Source organism: Bombyx mori, chromosome 25 (assembly GCF_030269925.1).
Source record: "Bombyx mori chromosome 25, ASM3026992v2".
NCBI classification, from domain to species: Eukaryota; Metazoa; Arthropoda; class Insecta; order Lepidoptera; family Bombycidae; genus Bombyx; species Bombyx mori.
The window spans coordinates 746,376-764,086 of NC_085131.1; the positions used below are offsets into that span (position 1 = coordinate 746,376).

The window sequence follows — 17,711 nt, forward strand, 5'->3', positions numbered from 1 at the left end:
AAATTCATTAGGGAAATTCAAAGTGTTAAAACTAGATACGAAAACGACGAACTTACTGTCGTTACGATTCAGACGCAAGCATAGCTTTCCGACCACCTCGTGGCCTGCAAACACAAAAATTCAACATATTACTCTTTCAGCGGGCATTCCGAAACCAACGTTCACATCTCTGTGAAGTTTTATGAGACAACTTTCAATCGCGGAGGGCCGTCTTTAACACACGATCGACATCAGTGTGACGGAATCTTTCAACATTACTTTCATCAAGACCTTTTCACGCAATGGGCAGACGAGCATACGGCCCACCTGTTAGCGAGTCACTGATGCTTGTGAACTTGGTCACCGATGCTCGTGAACCTCAGAAACGTGTGGAACACAGCTGAGCCGTTGCACACCGGTCAAAAGGCATATCCATGCAACTAGATATCAAATACCGATGTCAACATTGTATTTGTTTTTTTTAAGGGATTTTATGACCTGGTAACTAAGACGTTTAAGTCATGTCTCATTTTAATTTATATTCTTATTGAAATGAAATGAGATGATATGGGATGAAATATAATCTCAGTAAAATGGTGGTTTTATTATTTACTAAGATTTTTTCAGTGGACTTTTTGGAGAATCCCGAGAAGTTACGTCCAGCGGCTTTGTTTCATTTTCCCACACTTGTGCACTTTCACAGATATTAAACAGTTAATAAACCACTGTAACTACACATTTAAACCTGAAGAAACACTAAATAGACAAAATGAAACAAATCATACAACTTTACTAATCACGTTCCCGCCAAAAAGTTCCATTGTATTTGTGAGAACTTAATATGTACAGATGAGATCACTGACCACATGACATTATACGACCCTTACAGTACGCCTTAGCGTAATCTATATATTAATACGAGAAGCAAAAACTTTGTACCCCTTTTTACGAATATCGCGCGGACGTGAAATCTCCACAAACAAACCAAAGTAAACAAATTTCCTGTTTTCATATACAACATCTCACAAATCAACTTTGAATTCGGAAGACTGCTTAATAATATTTCCATGAATTGTACAGACCGGTCTTTAAGTAGACAACATTAGAAAACGTATGTCAGTGACGAAGATTTTACAAACAACAAAAAAACAGCTTACACAACACCCACACAACGGAGCCAATAGCACAAGCTTTTTAAGAATGATTCATTCGAATTACATCCTCCCTCCAGGACGATACGTTCAGACTGATAGCAGAATTATACACAATTATTTTATTTACTGGTGTTAGGACCTCTTGTGAGTCCGCACGGGTAGGTACCACCACCTATTTAACCGTGAAGCAGTAATGCGTTTCGGTTCGCAGGGTGGGGCAGCCGTTGTAACTATACTGAGACCTTAGAACTTATCTCAAGGTGGGTTGCGCGTTTACGATGTAGATGTCTATGGGCTCCAGTAACCACTTAAACCAGGTGGTCTGTGAGCTCGTCCGCCCATCTAAGCAATAAAAAATAAATTTAGGCGCAATAATAAGAAAATGACTGGTGGTATGGCGTCTCGTGAGCCCGCAAGGGTAGGCACCACCACCTCGCTTATTTCTGCCGTGATGCAGTGATCCGTTTCCTTTTGAAGTGTAGGGCACCCGTTGTAATATAAAATCTGAAACTTAGAACTCATGTTTCAAGGTGAGTTGGCGGCGTAAACGTTGTTAATGTCTATGGGCTCCGGTGACCTCTTAACACGAGGTGGTTCTCGAGCTCGTCCACCATATTAGCAATTAAAAAAAAACCCACAAAAAAATCCTTGTTAGTTTTACAGTTTCATATCAACCTATTATATACCCTTAGTTTCCAAAATAGTCCAGGTGGACCCGCAGGAGTCCGCGGGAGACACGAGGGGGGTCTACGTTGGCGTGAAAGAAAAAAAATGGGAGTTCACAATTCGTAAGCGGCCATCCACGAAAGTCGATCCATCAAGTACATCCCTCCCATTAAAATTATGACTATTTTTATTAATAATTCAAATAGTTTTTTTTTTTTCATTGGTATTAAAAATCTAAATAGGATTTCATTAGAAATATTATAGATCATTGACCTAGTCAAGGCATAAAGGACATTCGTAAAATCCTTTGATTTTTTTTCTTTGTGTGTTGCCTTGAAATATTACACCTAAAATGTGGTACGATTTTTAGGCAATACGTCATCGCTCGTGTTTAAGCTAATTTAAAGTGGGACAATTCAAAGGGAACAAAGCTATATCGGCCTAGACTTTCTATGCTGTTATCACCATTCTATTTTTTTTGGACAGCAGCGTCCCCTGAGCTGATAGCGTGCTGTGATCGTCAATCTTCATCTACTGCTGCAAGAGTGTACTGTAAGCCTGCACTGATAGGTACCACCATTCTGTCTATATTTGCCACGAAGCAATAGTGCGTTGCGGTATGATCTACGGGACAGTCGTGACGCAACAAAAGTGAAACTTGGACCTCATGTCTATGGACTCCGGTGACCGTTTTACTCCAGCTGAACTCGATCAACTATCTTTTTTTTAAGTTTATTGCCCTTGTAAGCAGACGAGCATACCGCCCACCTGATGGTGAGTGGTTACCGTTGCCCATGGACTTCAGCAATGCCAGGGGCAGAGCCAAGCCGCTGCCTACCGCTTAATACTAATACTGTACTATCTACGTATTAAAAAAAAAAACTTCAGAGGTGTTAAGGGACACTCGGATGGAACGAAGTTCCTTTCGATTAATTAGTGAAGGAATTGTAATTTTTTTTTAAAGTTATAATATAGAATTACGGCATTATAACAACAACACAACTTGATAAACTTGAGCGGCTACAAAATTTCTGCATAAGATTCATATTTGGGTTACGGAAATATGATCATATATCTGAATTTCGCACAAAGCTCAAGTGGTTACCAATTCGCCTTCGCCGCAATACTCATGTCCTTTCATTACTATACTGTACTCTCTTTAACCCCCATACCCCTACATATCTCAAAGAACGTTTCGAGTTCCTAGGTGATACGCATAATTTTTCTCTGAGATCATCGATAACCTGAGACTGAAAATGCCAGTGCATTCATCATCATTCTTTGACAATTCATTCACCGTCCAGGCGGTTCGATTGTGGAATGCTCTGCCGGATGCAGTAAGAAGTGCTCCAACTTTAAACTGTTTTAAAAGAATGGTGAAGGAACACTACTTATCTGCTTAGTGCTGTTGCATCATTATCATTTATAATTTCCATACTGTTGATTTATTATGTGTGTGTAAGTATATTAGTATGTATTGTATGTAAGTATGTATATTGGTATATATTATATTATGTAAACGGTATATATCTGTTTATTATATGTATATATTTTCTATAATAATGTATTGTATATGGTACACCGCAACATACCTGCTATATTTTTTATATTTTACAGAATTTCTGTAAATTAAACGGTTGTCTGGAAGAGATCGCTTTTAGCGATAAGACCGCCTATTGTACATATGTGCTTTTTGACTGTTTTTTTTTTAAATGTAAATTGTGTTGGTGTGCAATAAAGTGTATTCTCTCTCTCTCTCTCTCTCATTATGAAGAAGAAAAAAACAATACTATGAACTAAATTACTATTGTTGAAACGCTATCTCGAGAAACTGTACTCATTATGCGGACCAATCGGATACCAGCAATGTCACGCGATAAGCCTACACGTTGATTGGTCAGAATGACGGATTAAAAAGTGTCGTGACAACTTTTCGTAAGAATTTTTTCCGTCTAGCCCCCTTTCACAACGCGCGATAAGGAACTTCGTTCCAAAAGAGACAACACTAACACGAACTAACGACAGTTGGAAGGGCGTCAGTTCCGCGTGCATTTTTATATTGATATTCCAAACAATTTTTTTAGACGTTCCCAAATATAGCTGCTTAAAATAAATTTGAAAACAAAATATCTTTCAAACACACTGTGTCTGTCTAAAACACAAATATGAACAAATATGATTCATTCGAGACTTGGTTCAAAACTGCTAGTTACGGCCATAGACAAAGATTCAATTACAAATGTGACTAATGAGTTTACTGATAACGGAAACTCGCACGTTCAATTTTTTAAGTTTAAAGTTTCGTCCATGAAATATTTCTAGATCAATACACAAGAAACGGCAAAAGTAATGTGATAATTAACCTAATTCAATTACGTAAACCCGAATATGTACGTGAAGAACTTTCACCGGTGGCAGAGTCAGCAGAATACATTAAAAACGAAGCGTACGGAATAATGTCACATACATTAAACATAGTTTTGCCTTTATCCCATCAATTTCCAATTTTTTTGTTTACGAAAAACAATTCGTAGTAAAATCTCTTAGGGCCGTGCAATAAAACGAGTTACAATTAAGCAAAAGTCTACTTAAGAGTTTGAATTTCGTTTACAGTAGTCCACGGTAGGTATAGTGCTTCGACCCACTGAGTTTCTCGTCGGATCTTCTCAGTAGGTCGCGATTTTTCTTGTTTTTTTAATTTTTTGTTTATTGCTTATATGGGCGGACGAGCTCACAGCCCACCTGGTGTTAAATGGTTACTGGAGCCCACAAACATCTAGAACGTAAATGCGCCCACCCACCTTCAGATATAAGTTCTAAGATCTCAGTATAGTTACAACGGCCGTCCTACCTTTCAAACCGAAACACATTACTGCTTCACGGCAGAAATAGGCGGGGTGGTGGTACCTACCCGTGCGGACTCACAAGAGGTCCTACCACCAGTAAAACAAGATTGTTAGGGATAGCGTTAGCAAAATCTCTCAGGTTTAGTCCGTGAGCTGACCTACCCGGGCGTAGCTGGAATAGCTCTTTATCTCCCAGTGAATAGGTAGGTGTTGGAATTTATATCCAACGTGTTATGTATTAAAATTTAATAATTTTTAAGTTGGTAACACAATTGGTCCCCGTCCCTCTCTTCCCCTTGAATCGTCATAAAAAATACACGCGTATCAGTGCTCCGAGACTTCATTAAAATATCAGGCCTAAAATTCAGTCCACCGCTCTCAATTCCCTTCAGTAGGAAAAATATATGTATAATGTGCTGCGGATATCAGGTTGATGGGTCGTATTATGTGCGTGTAGGTACCAATATTCTGCCTATATCTACCACGAAGCAGTCGAAGTTTGAAGGATGGGACCGACCATTTACTCAATTGAAACTCATTTACTAACAAATGAAAAAAGATCGAGTTAATTCGACTATTAGTAGGTTAAGGAGAAGTAGAAATGAGCTCTGGAACCACATGCCCGGTTACTGGTGGTCCAATGGTAAAGGGTTACTTTACTATATTTAATAGCATCCCGGACAGATATAGTATGAATTTTTTCAGCGGATTACTTCGTATATTTTATATTCAAAGGTTCCAGATCGATTTTCTCCTAAAATATTAGTGTGGTTTCAGCGAACAGGACATCCACACAAGCCGATCGAAAATAAGCTCGGGTACACATAAGTTAGACAAGTAAAACAGGAGTTAGTAAGACAGGAAAGGTAGATGGCAAACGTCTCAGAGGACGCAGTCCCACGAGGTGGTCGGACCAAATACGATCTTCTCTAAACATCAACTTCCACGATGCCCTTCATCAAGCTAAGGATCGCAGCAGATGGAGAGAAATCGTACGGGAGAAACTGATGTAGCAGGGGAGTCACGACCCTCAACAATGAGGAAAACGACGCACGGAGGAGGATAAGTTACAAATATAAAATCTTCAGTTGCCGACCGGTCGTGACGTCGTCAGATCCAACGTCAGCCGCCGTGCCTACGTAGGTACATACGTGTGCGATGCAAAAACACCTTTCTATAAACAAGTTTTATGTTTATTGATGGCACGATGTGTGGTTACATTAGCGCGTGTGGTCGGATTGAATTCTTGTTGAAACCACAAGTATTAGCGGTCGTTAGGGGTTATTATCGTGTGGCAATTCGAAAAGTAATCTGTTGGAATATACGGCTAGTCTTTGATTAAATTAATAGGCAGTTCAGTGTAGACATTTTACTTATGGGTAATGTCAGTCCTACTACTGTATACTCGCAAATATTCACTGTAATTAATATTTTAGGAGTTTAAGTATGAAATTGCCGATTTGTACTGAAAAGTTGCAATTCGTTTTTTTTTTTTCATTTAACATATTTATTTCATCAAAATATCGATTATTATTATCTATACATTGCTGCCATCTAATAGGAAGGTCATTTATGCCTTTGTGATAGAACTCTGGTGATCTAGATTCTATAAACTGTGTGAAAGCATTTTGTACTGCCTCCTGAGAAAAAAACTTTATCACGTAGAAGATTGTTCAAATCAGGAAAAAAATGGTAGTCCGTTGGACCAAGGTCTGGCGAATACGAAGGGTGACGAATGGTTTCTAATTGCAGTTCCTGTAGAGTTAAAACGGTTTCTCGTGCTGTATGAGGTCTCGCGTTATCATGGGGCAATAATGGTGAAGATCGATTCATGAGTCGGGTCTGTTTCGCTGCAAGTTTTGCTATCATTGTTCGAAGTTCGGCACAGTAGACATCTGCCGTTATTGCTTGATCAGATCGGAGTAAGCCACAGTGAATAACACCATGCTGAGACCACTAAACAGTTACCATTACCTTTTTATTGGTAAGATTTGCTTTAGGACACTGTTGCGGCGTTTGACCTTTTTTTTAACGCTGGGGAATCCATTTACGGATACCACCATTCCATTTACCATATTCACGGAAAATAGCACGGTGCGTTCATTAGTAGCCCCCTCTCCAAGCGCAACATTGATATTGCGAGCTGTTTCTGCAGCGTTAGTTCCGAGTCGCAACTCGTATTCAAAAATCACTCGAATTTTCGAAGTATTTATCTTTCTTGTCTAGGCAGAATAACAACTGAAAGTCGACAATCGAATGTGGCTCATTTTTTAAAAGAAAAGCCACATAGGTGGTATCATTTGAAAAAAGTTTCACTCAATAAATCTCAAGCCATGAAGGTTCTATGTCAATTCAAAGTACCTCTTACAATAAAACGCCAATTTCATACTTTAACCCCTATTATAATGTTTGCTGTTGCATAAGCGACGTACGTACGTACTTAATTATTATAGAAATTGTAAATTATAAAAGTAGATGCACTTACATAAGTTTACATTATGAAACTACCCAAATCTTACATACTATCGTGTATTCTAAGCACGAAATTTTAATAAAATAGACGATAGATTAAAGCAATTTCTATATTGATATATCTATACTAATTTAAAAATCTACAGTGGTTTTTACGGACGTTCCGTTATAACTACTGAACCATACATCTGATTGACTTGAAACTTGGTATTCATGTAGAAAATACATGTACTTAATCCTATCCAGCTAATATTTATATGAATGTTGGACTCTCTACACCAAGGCGTAAATGATAAGATTCTTTGTGGGGGTGAGAAATAATAATGTTAATTTTAAATGCCTAGCGAAGCGGACGGGTACAGCTAGTATCGAAATAAAAATGAATGTTTGTCCTTTGCACATTCGTACAAGGTGGTTTTTGGTGCTTCTTCTTGATTGTATTGTTATTCCCCTACCTATTTGCTGGTAGCCTGGGAGGCTATTGCAGCTACGCCCGGACGGGTAGATAAGCTCACGGGCTCAACCTGAGAGAATTTGCTAACACTAGCCCTAGCAATGCTTCGCAGAACCTACCACCGGATCGGAATCGCGACCCATTGCGAAGATCCGGCGAGAAAATCAGTGGGCTGTATTTATGGAATTGTTTTACACGAATGGCTGTGAGAATGCCACGAACAAACAAAGACATCATTAAACTCAATGAAGTGACGATTAACCGAACCAAGATGTCTACGAGGTTTTGTTGTCGTGTCAGCAGCGTCAAACTACAAGGGCGCGATGACGAGATATTTCAACTCACAACAACGCAAGAGATTACATTCGAAAACATATCTTAATTGATTTTTTCTTTATTGCCCTTGTAGGCGGACGAATCGAGTTACCGTCGCCCATGGACTTCAGCAATGCCAGAGGCAGAGCCAAGCCGCTGCCTACCGATAAGTACTCTCCATAAGCCTCGCTTGAAGAAAGACATGTCATAGTGTTTGAGAAACACCGTGGAGGGGAACTCATTCTAAAGCCGGATGGTACGTGGCAAAAAATATCTCTGGAAACGCACCGTGGATGAACGCAGTGGCTCCAGGTAATATGAATAAACTCTACTCCAGTAGCGGGCGGTGCGATGGTAAAAACGAGATGATGGAATCATTTCAAACAATTCCTCAGAGCACTCCCTACGGAACGGAACTACAACATCACTGCATTTATTCGAAAACGATAAGCTAATGGCGTCTATTTCAGTGCCTATCTAATTTAGGATTGGTTCAGTATAAAAATATTATCGCCTCTATACCGACAACCCCACCTATATCGCAAACCCTAGATTATTCTGCAAATCCTGTATTTATGTTAGGCGCGATTCAGCTGTTTATTTTTGTGCCGAATATACAGATGTCTCTATGAACTTTAATACAGCTCGGACAATGGGCCGGCGCCGGTTTGGTCCGTTAACACTGATCTTTGACCCTTCGTTCTTAAGTGGTTTAACAGTATAATATACTTTAAGTGGTTTGAATTTTAGACTGACCAAGAGGGAAGTAAAATTACGAGGACTAAATGGCCTACACTAAGACATTAAGTTTTTTGGCATCTATTATTTTACATTTCTGTATAGCCCGCATTGTTGCCGGTGATATTAACAATTTTATATTCCTAAGACTTGGGACACAGGCATTTGTGAGGATTTGCGATTTACTTTACGTGACGTGGTTGTCTGGCCAGATTAGATGAAATAGTGTTAGATCCCAGGGCGACCTTACATGACGTTGACGGATTATTGTTGACTTTCTCACAATATTTCACTTAGACAAGCGATCGAGCGTTGCATGTCCCACGGACCCTGGCCACCTCCCAAATATGAGCTGTTCATGTCAATAACCTGAATACTTGGAAGCTCACCAACTTTTCGTGCAGTGTTCTAATAAATATTTCTCGTATTACCAATGTTTGATGACTAAATTCTTTATGTATAAAACAAAACGATCGATTTTGCAAGTTCTAGTACACGATAGAAGATTGGTGTCTTATTAGTTAAAATCAGTATCTGTCGAAGATATAATTGAAAAAGACTTCTTCTTCTGAGATAGGTAACCACTTAGATGGATAGTCCACGCTCATAGCCCACCTGGTGTTAAGTGGTTACTGGAGCCCATGGACATCTACAACGTAAATGCGCCACCCACCTTGAGATATAAGTTCTAAGATCTCAGTATAGTTACAACGGCTGCCTCACCCTTCGAACCGAAACGCATTACTGCTTTACGGCAGAAATAGGCAGGGCGGTGGTACCTACCCGCGCGGACTCACTAGAGATCCTGCCACCAGTAAGGTAAATGAATGCTCTGTCCCTATTAAATAAAACGAGTGTTGTTATTATAGAAATGTATGGCGCACGTGAGCAGTGACGTCAATATTCACCATAGCGCGCTCTCTGTCTAACACGAAACAACTTCCTTATTTATATTTAGTTTTCGTTGATCTGTTCTACTAATGGAAAATTTTTTTTCGACGTAGCAATAAAGCATCAGTTTTTCGCAGCGCATTGTTTTCTGTTCACTATTTCATTGATAATACACACCTGACGCAATAATGGCATGTAGTTTTAAATATCTTTCGCAAGATTGACTTTATAGAAAAAGCGTTATTAATTAAATATTTACTTGGATACCACAACGTACAGGCGGCTACAAAAGTACATGGACACCTTACGTGGGTGGGTGGGTGGCGCATTTACGTTGTAGATGTCTATGGGCTCCAGTAACCACTTAACACCAGGTGGGCTGTGAGCTCGTCCACCTATGTAAGCAAAAAAAAAAAAAAAACGTTCTATATTCGTTTGAACACGACGGCGACGGTGACGGTATTGTAAAGTGTTCGCAAAAAATGACCTAGATAGCGATGTTAAACAGTTTTACAAATTAATTATAAATTTATTGAAATACTATTTCTACAGTACTATTAATGACCTACTCACGTGAGACACGAGAGTTCGAAATCTTAGGTATCTCATACTAACGCCTATCTTGGTATCAGGTAGTAAACACGTCGGTTTTGTGGCAGAAACAGGCAATAGATTCCGGTACCGACTCATGCGAGTTCGTAACACGCCCTGCTCAAATAGGAGTCGAGGGTACCAGATTGAAACATAAGCGCTCAATGGGAAACGTGTGTTCAAATCTTAACCATGCGATCTGTGTGCTTAGGGCGAGTTTTTTGACGTTCTCGATAGCGTAAAAGTTAACTGAAATTTGTATGGAGTTGGAACGTTTGCCTACGTTTGCCGCTAGAGGCGCTGTTCCAACTGCATATTGGTGTTTACTGGTGGTAGGACCTCTTGTGAGTCCGTGCGAGACCACCACTCTGCCTATTTCTACCGTGAAGCAGTAATGCGTTTCGGTTTGAAGGGTGGGGCAGCCGTTGTAACTATACTTGAGACCTTAGAACTTATATCTCAAGGTGAGTGGCGCATTTACGCTGTGGATGTCTATGGGCTCCAGTAACCACTTATCATCAGGTGGGCTGTGAGCTCGTCCACCCATCTAAACAATAAAAAATAAAAAAAGTTAACTTTTACGCTATCGAGAACGTTAAAATACTCGCACTAAGCACACTGTTGCAGTCTTTAACACCGTAATCTCAAAGTACCGACGCATCTTTGACAATTGGATTGAGATAACGCAGTCTTAACGTAATTTTTTTTTGTAACAAAACGTGCGTATCTATTTATTCTCAAAGCACGTACATTTTCTAACTATTTTTACAGCACATCGAATAACATTTCACGTTACACTACGTGATACATGTGGCATTTAACAAAAATGCCTAGACATGCTGTAAGCCCGCAAGAGTTGAAACAAAGAGAGCGAGAGAGAAGTGAAGAACTAAAAGAGACAAACATACATCACTACATAGTATAAAACAAAGTCGCTTTCCCTATATCCCTATGTATGCCTAAATCTTTAAAACTACGCAACGGATTTTGATGCGGTTTTTTTTAATAGATAGAGTGATTGAAGAGGAAGGTTTATATGTATAATAACATCCTTTAAATAGTGGAGAAATCAATAATAAATTAGTTTTCGAAGCGAAGCGAGGGCGGGTCGCTAGTACGTCTATATAAATTAGCATGAAAGACAATGAGATTTAATACTTCTTAAAAAAAAAAAACTTTCACATATTTTTATTTCAATAGAATTGAGATCCCGGCCTGGTATTCTTATTCTTAGTCAAGGAGCGACAGTATCTCCCAGTTACAATCAAAGAAGACGTTTAATCGTCGAGTGACGAACCCTGACTTAATATCAAGATTCGAGAAAGATGATTATGAGAAATAAATTTGTAATATTTCATTTGATACCGAAAACATAAAATGCTTAGGTACAAATTCGACAATAAAGTTTATTAATAAAATATAGATATATGATAAATTCCTGCAACGCGGGCCAGTGCATCAATAAATTATAACCGATAATTATTTGTGCCCAATAAATAATATAAGCTACAGAACACCTGCTTTGTTCTGGTTATTGAACGATAACGTAATGTACTGAAACAATATGGATGTAAATCAATCGAGACGGCAGAACGCGTGGCGTCTGTACCTAATGATATAAATATTAATTATTTTAGAAATATATTTAATACTAGCTGACCCGGCAGACTTCGTAGTGCCTCAATCGATAAATAAAAGACCTAAACTTTTGTATAAAATAAACTTAAAACAAACAAAACGAATCCGTCCGACACATCAAAGGAAAAACAAAATTGTTATTTTTATTTAATTCCGAGCATTTTCTTATTTATTTACCTTTTAAACCTTCTCTGGATTTCCACAAATAATTTAAGACCATAATTAGCCAAATCGGTCCAGCCGTTCTCGAGTTTTAGCGGGACCAACGAACAGCAATTCATTTTTATATATGTATATAGAAGAGAAGATAGAAGATATGGATTTTAGAAATATATTTAACATTATAAATAAATAAAATATGGAAAATATCGACAGGCACGTACCTACTTGTTTCTTACAGAGTCACAGTTCATGGAAGAACAGTGCTGTTCGCTTTGTACAAATTGTATCGATATTTTTTTTTTAAATTTAGTACTAGTTACATCTTCAGTACTCTGAGATTATACAACAAACAAACAAATGTTTACATCTACAACGTCTACAACGCGTTACACATTTTTCTATATGTATATAAATGAGAAGCCGCGCCGCTGTGGTTCGTGTCTTTGGACTAATTACCGTAATAAATACATACATTAAAGCGCATAGGCTGTAAGCTTCTTCTACTCATTTATAGGAATAAAAGTATATTTATCTATGATTTATTGTTTCAAAATTGGAGATGAATTAGTTAAGCTATACCTACACAATATTTTAAAAATAGTTAAAGTACGTTCATTTTTCTAGTTTTAATATTCGGACATCACAATTCTTGTTATGCATCAACATTTCCGGGTATTAGCGGCATTACGAGAACAGTGGATCATAGTGGAATCAGTAGCATTTTCGTTAACAGAGGCGCACATTGTATATATAGCGCCATTACAACCGCTCTACACTGATGTATCTAAACAGAATTTTATTTTTTTTAGTTCCTAGTTGGGTGGACGATTCACAGCCCACCTGGTGTTGAGTGGTTACTGGAGCCCATAGACATTTACAACGTAAATGCGCCACCCACCTTGAGATGTAAGTTCTGAGGTCTCAGTATAGTTACAACGGCTGCCCCACCCTTCAAGCCGAAACGCATTTACTGCTTCACGGCAGAAATAGGCAGGGTGGTGGTACCTACCCCTGCGGACTCACAAGAGGTCCTACCAACAGTAATTACACAAATTATGTTATTCTTGTGGAAGTCAATCGTGAACACTTGTTAAGTACGTATATCAATACAAAAATTGGTACCCACCTGCGGGATTCGAACACCGGTTACATCGCTAGATACGAATGCACCGGACGTCTTATCCTTTAGGCCACGACGACTTCATGTACAGTATATAATTTATTTAGTTATGAGTAGGTTCAGATATCTACATATTTGTCGTGCGGACTCACAAGCGGTCCTACCACCAGTAAATAAAGAGCTAGCTTCTCTAGGGCTTTAAATATTTTGGCCCGTATCAACTATTAAAACCTCAATCATCCGAATAAACAGAATTTGTTAACTGTCGGACCAAAACTCAATAACCGATGGATCATCGAACACAGAGTGATTCTAAAGCCGATACTGTATTTCTTTTCAATCGACTCGAGTTCGTAATTTTATGAGCAACGCCTACGCAGCCCAGTTGGCGTTGTGCCGAAATCTTGCTAATTTCAGAGTTTCGAATCGAAATATCTTACGCGTGCTTATTATTGCAGATTTTGCAACACTAACCCTTATTTAGATTCGGTTTATCTAGGATTCAAAGTGCTCATTTTTCACCAATGGTTTCCTGGTATTACTAATTTTTTAACGATTATTGTCATACATAAACTAAAGGATAAAAATACTTAAACGAACAATCTCTAAAGCCTTGTTCGGACTAGGCGAGTATTTTAGTCGAGTACCGAGTAATTTAGTGGTTAAACTACTCGCTACTCGCCCGAAAAAATAGAACAAAATGGATTGACTTGACTAAACTATTTACTAAACTACTCGACTAAATTTTAGGTGCTCAGACACATTTAGCTACTAAAATACTCGCCTAGTCCGAACAAGGCTTAAGTAGCACTTTCGTTTTTTATTAACGTATATCGTATTTACATTCGACCTCACATTTAAAATTACTATGAAACAAAGAGGCGATACATGTACGTAACAACAAAATTGTTAGCTTGTAGGTTGTCATTATTGCGCGCGTAAAAAAACATAGGTACCTACATTAGAACCGCCATTCCAAAAAGCGCGGCAAACCAATTGCCATAACCTGACATACCACTTTCGAGCATCCGGTGTTGACGGAAATACCAAACATGTTGGACAGAGAGATTTTTAAAAGACTTAATCGCGTCTTTTTATACTGTTCTATAGCAAAAATATAGTTTATAATGTGTTCTAATGTGCCTCAGACTGTCTTTTGAACATATTTTCTATTAAAAAATTGCAAAAGAAGTGTATATTGTAGACGTTTACAAAAATAGTTCAATTAGTTGTGTCATGGTAAAGGTTTCCTGCACTGATATTGAAAAATACAACAAGCTTGTTCCTATCTGACACACCAATAAGCAGCATTATTTCCTCATTTTCTAGTTGATTTTTGTGTTGCTACCTTACACAGTGGCAGTAGTTTTTTTTTAATAATACAGAATCAGAATTACAATTGCTAATTCTTACATACCTATATTATAATAATGAACATTGTAAGCTTCATTTACATTGGTTTAGTTTTTGTGAATATTAGTGTGCACTTAGATTACAGACTATAAGAAGCTATTGCATCAGCTTATATAGTCATAAGTTGATGCAACAGCCTGACAGTCTCTAGATTGAATCACAGTTACAATATTTGGTCTAGTTTTGGTATGGACGGTAGGCAATGGTTTGGCTCTGCCCCTGGCATTGCTGAAGTCCATGGGCGACGGTAACCACTCACCATCAGGTGGGCCGTATGCTCGTCTGCCTACAAGAGCAATAAAAAAAAGTCATGTGCCAGTTCATTTGGACAATTGTTCAATCACATTTTGTTTTCATTTTATTTCTAACTGTAAGTATGCACAGGACTTGGACTTTAAACTTCATTATTTGTGATAGGCTGTGGAATTCAACTGACATGGCTTTTAATATTGCATTTCTTAATATTGCTTTGTATCTGAAAAATTTCAATGTGGAATCAAGTGCAACCCTAAAGTTGAATATTGTAAACCCAGATTCGCATTGTATTGTTTTATTAAACAGACCCTTATTTACTGAGAATATTGATTTCTTGTCTAGAAAGCAGTCAAGATCTCAATCTCTAATTAAGTTCATCATTTTTGTTTCAATGTGCACAGAGATATAAAGTTGATACAATTTTATTATACTAGATAGAAATGTAATAATGAATTTGTAAGAATTATAAAATATTAAAAATAGGGCAAGAAATATGAAAGATAAGTGAATAATAATGCAATAGCTGATAATTATGATAGACAACAGATTATCACTACCGCTTCTGAAACAGGTTTTAGAGTAAAAATGTATGGGAAAATCTGAAAACATGGGACATAAAACAACTTATGATATCAGCATTTTAGATAAACCTAACAAGCATGAGTGATTGCATTCTTGTAAAACATTTCCTCCTTATAATCAATAGGAATAATTCAGATGAAAGTTCATAAATTGGTAATAATGTAATGTTTTGTTAGTTTTAAGAATTCAAGCCTACCTGTTTTTTAAAATACAAGAAAGAATGATGACTAGATTATAGTATTGTTTGCCTAATTATTGTTTTTTATTTACTTATTCAATCAATAATATGTATGTAAAAAACAGTCTAAAGATCAAATAGTAAACATATGTTTCAGCTTGCAATAATAAAACAATCAAGTTCCTTCCCACTTAATAACCTTGTGGTGTTTTATTTCTTTGTTTTACAAAACAAGATCTTATCACAATGCATTATCAGTTTATGCATGACATTCCAGCTAATGCATGTTTTACACGTTATTTTTAAGGAGTTAAGCATAATGCATATGATTGGTCTGGTAATGATACGAGAGACTCGTATTAAATAGTGACGAGTAATACCGAAAAAAGTGTTTAATGCAATACTCGACGAGCGACCAAAGTTCAAGTAATTATGAAAGGTTAAATCTAGTACATAACAACAGTCATGTATCACGCGGCTAAACGTTAAGTCCGGAGTAGCGAAATAACTACATTAACAAACAAACAACACTCAAATACCTGAGTCGAACGTCTTCTCGGATCCCCCGGTCATTCTCACGAAGTTTGATGCCTAATGAACCAGTCAAAGCTCGAGGTTGACCGTGCGCTCCGTTCCTGGCAGCCCAGGACCACGATCCACGCAGCAATTATAAAAAGAACCCAATTTCAATGTCACAAATGCAACACGAGGGTACTGAAGACGTCTCAGCCTCGCGCGGACGTCGAACACACTAACCGCGGACTATACACAGAAAAATCGTAACATAATTTACCTTCTCCCTCATGGTCATAGCGTTCCCGATGTTTATGTCCTTCGTTTTCAGCCATATTCAATTTATTTATTACGGACACTAACTTCACTGAACATAGCGACGTAAAATTTTTCCAACACGACGCAGGTTGGTTGACAATATTGACAAGTTGACATTTACGTAAATTGATAGACGTGTCATTTGTCAATTCTGGAGTAAATACAAAAAACCGGTTAAAGCTATGGGTTAAAGTCGTGATTCCATTTGAAACTGTCATTTTTGTGATATTCTTTATGATTTTATGGCCTGAACCTTTAAATCAATCATCTTTAGGAAGTAATTATACATAGAGATAGAAATTGAGAGAGTATTATATGATTACTTTTGTGGAGTCAAATAATTTATTTATGTAATTTGTACAAATTATTTAATCTTGCTAAACGATAAAAGTGTCAAATAAAACTGCTAAAATCAAAGCTTTATTTATAGAGGGCGTAGCCAGCTTTTTCATTTAAAGTGATGGTAGTGATTTTATTAGTTCTTTTTCAGAATCATATTCCTTGGACAGACGAGGTGATGAAATGGTTACTGAATCTCATAGACATTTCAGTTCTCTTAATATCTAAATGACATCGATCTAGCCCTTGCATGCTAAGTTTTTCACATTATTTTCAAATGATATTGGAACATTTGGCGTTAGTGGTAACAAGTAATTAAAAATGTGTTCAATGTTTGGCTTTTTTTGATCAGTTTGAAATCGTAGAGTATTTGTAGGCTAACCATTTATTTTGTGTGTGTGTGGAAAAACGAAATTCACTGAAAATGGCTTCTAAAACTCTTTCTAAATTTTAATGACAGGTTCAGTAGGTACCGTACAATGGGGTAAATAGGGACAAAATCGACCTTCAGATTGAATTTTAAAATAGTTCCAATAAAATAGTCACTGCTCAACCAAATAAATAAGTTGAGTCTTGAACGTACCTAGGTGATAAAAACCGTTACATAATTTTAATTATTCATTTTAAAGAAATAATCGGTAAAATAATGGCCGTCCCAATTTACCCAGCGTCCGGGGTAAATTGACACGGTTAAGGGTTAAATTGGGATATTTGTAAGGGTTGTCAACTCGCAGTACTGCGATATATAGGTAGGTGCCATATAATTATTTATATGGACCGAAATGATGAATACAATCCATAATTTAAGCACAATACACAACATAGTGTAAATTAAGCTGGTTTCTATTCCGAAGCGATGTGACGTGAATGATAATCAACAATACAATGATCAAAAAAAGTATGTGCATGTTATATTTTAGAAAATTATTATTTAATTTCCTTAAAAATCACAACTCTGAAACAAATTGATAAAATAGAATAAAAAATAGAAAACAAAAGGACTGGAAATGCAATAATACAATTTTATTTAATCAACATTTTCAAAATAATCTTTGAGCAAGAGTAAGATATCAGGTGAATAAGATAA

General features: G+C 37.3%; 1 protein-coding gene across 5 annotated transcripts in view; it reads right to left on the reverse strand.

Moving 5' to 3' along the window:
- LOC101745564 (atlastin) overlaps positions 1-16,407 on the reverse strand; it is a 38,554-nt gene extending 22,147 nt beyond the window's left edge. The window contains exons 1-3 of one of the 5 annotated variants that reach the window (XM_012690011.4): positions 16,248-16,369; positions 15,994-16,089; positions 57-104 (exon numbers count right to left, since the gene is read on the reverse strand). In XM_012690011.4, the coding sequence (XP_012545465.1) occupies positions 57-104; positions 15,994-16,027 (82 nt within the window). In that variant the 5' untranslated portion in view covers positions 16,028-16,089; positions 16,248-16,369. Of the gene's footprint in view, positions 1-56; positions 105-15,993 lie in introns of all 5 variants that reach the window. The other 4 variants (XM_012690010.4, XM_021347702.3, XM_004925661.5 and 1 more) reach the window with 4 other exon arrangements.
- Positions 16,408-17,711: the final 1,304 nt, after the last annotated feature.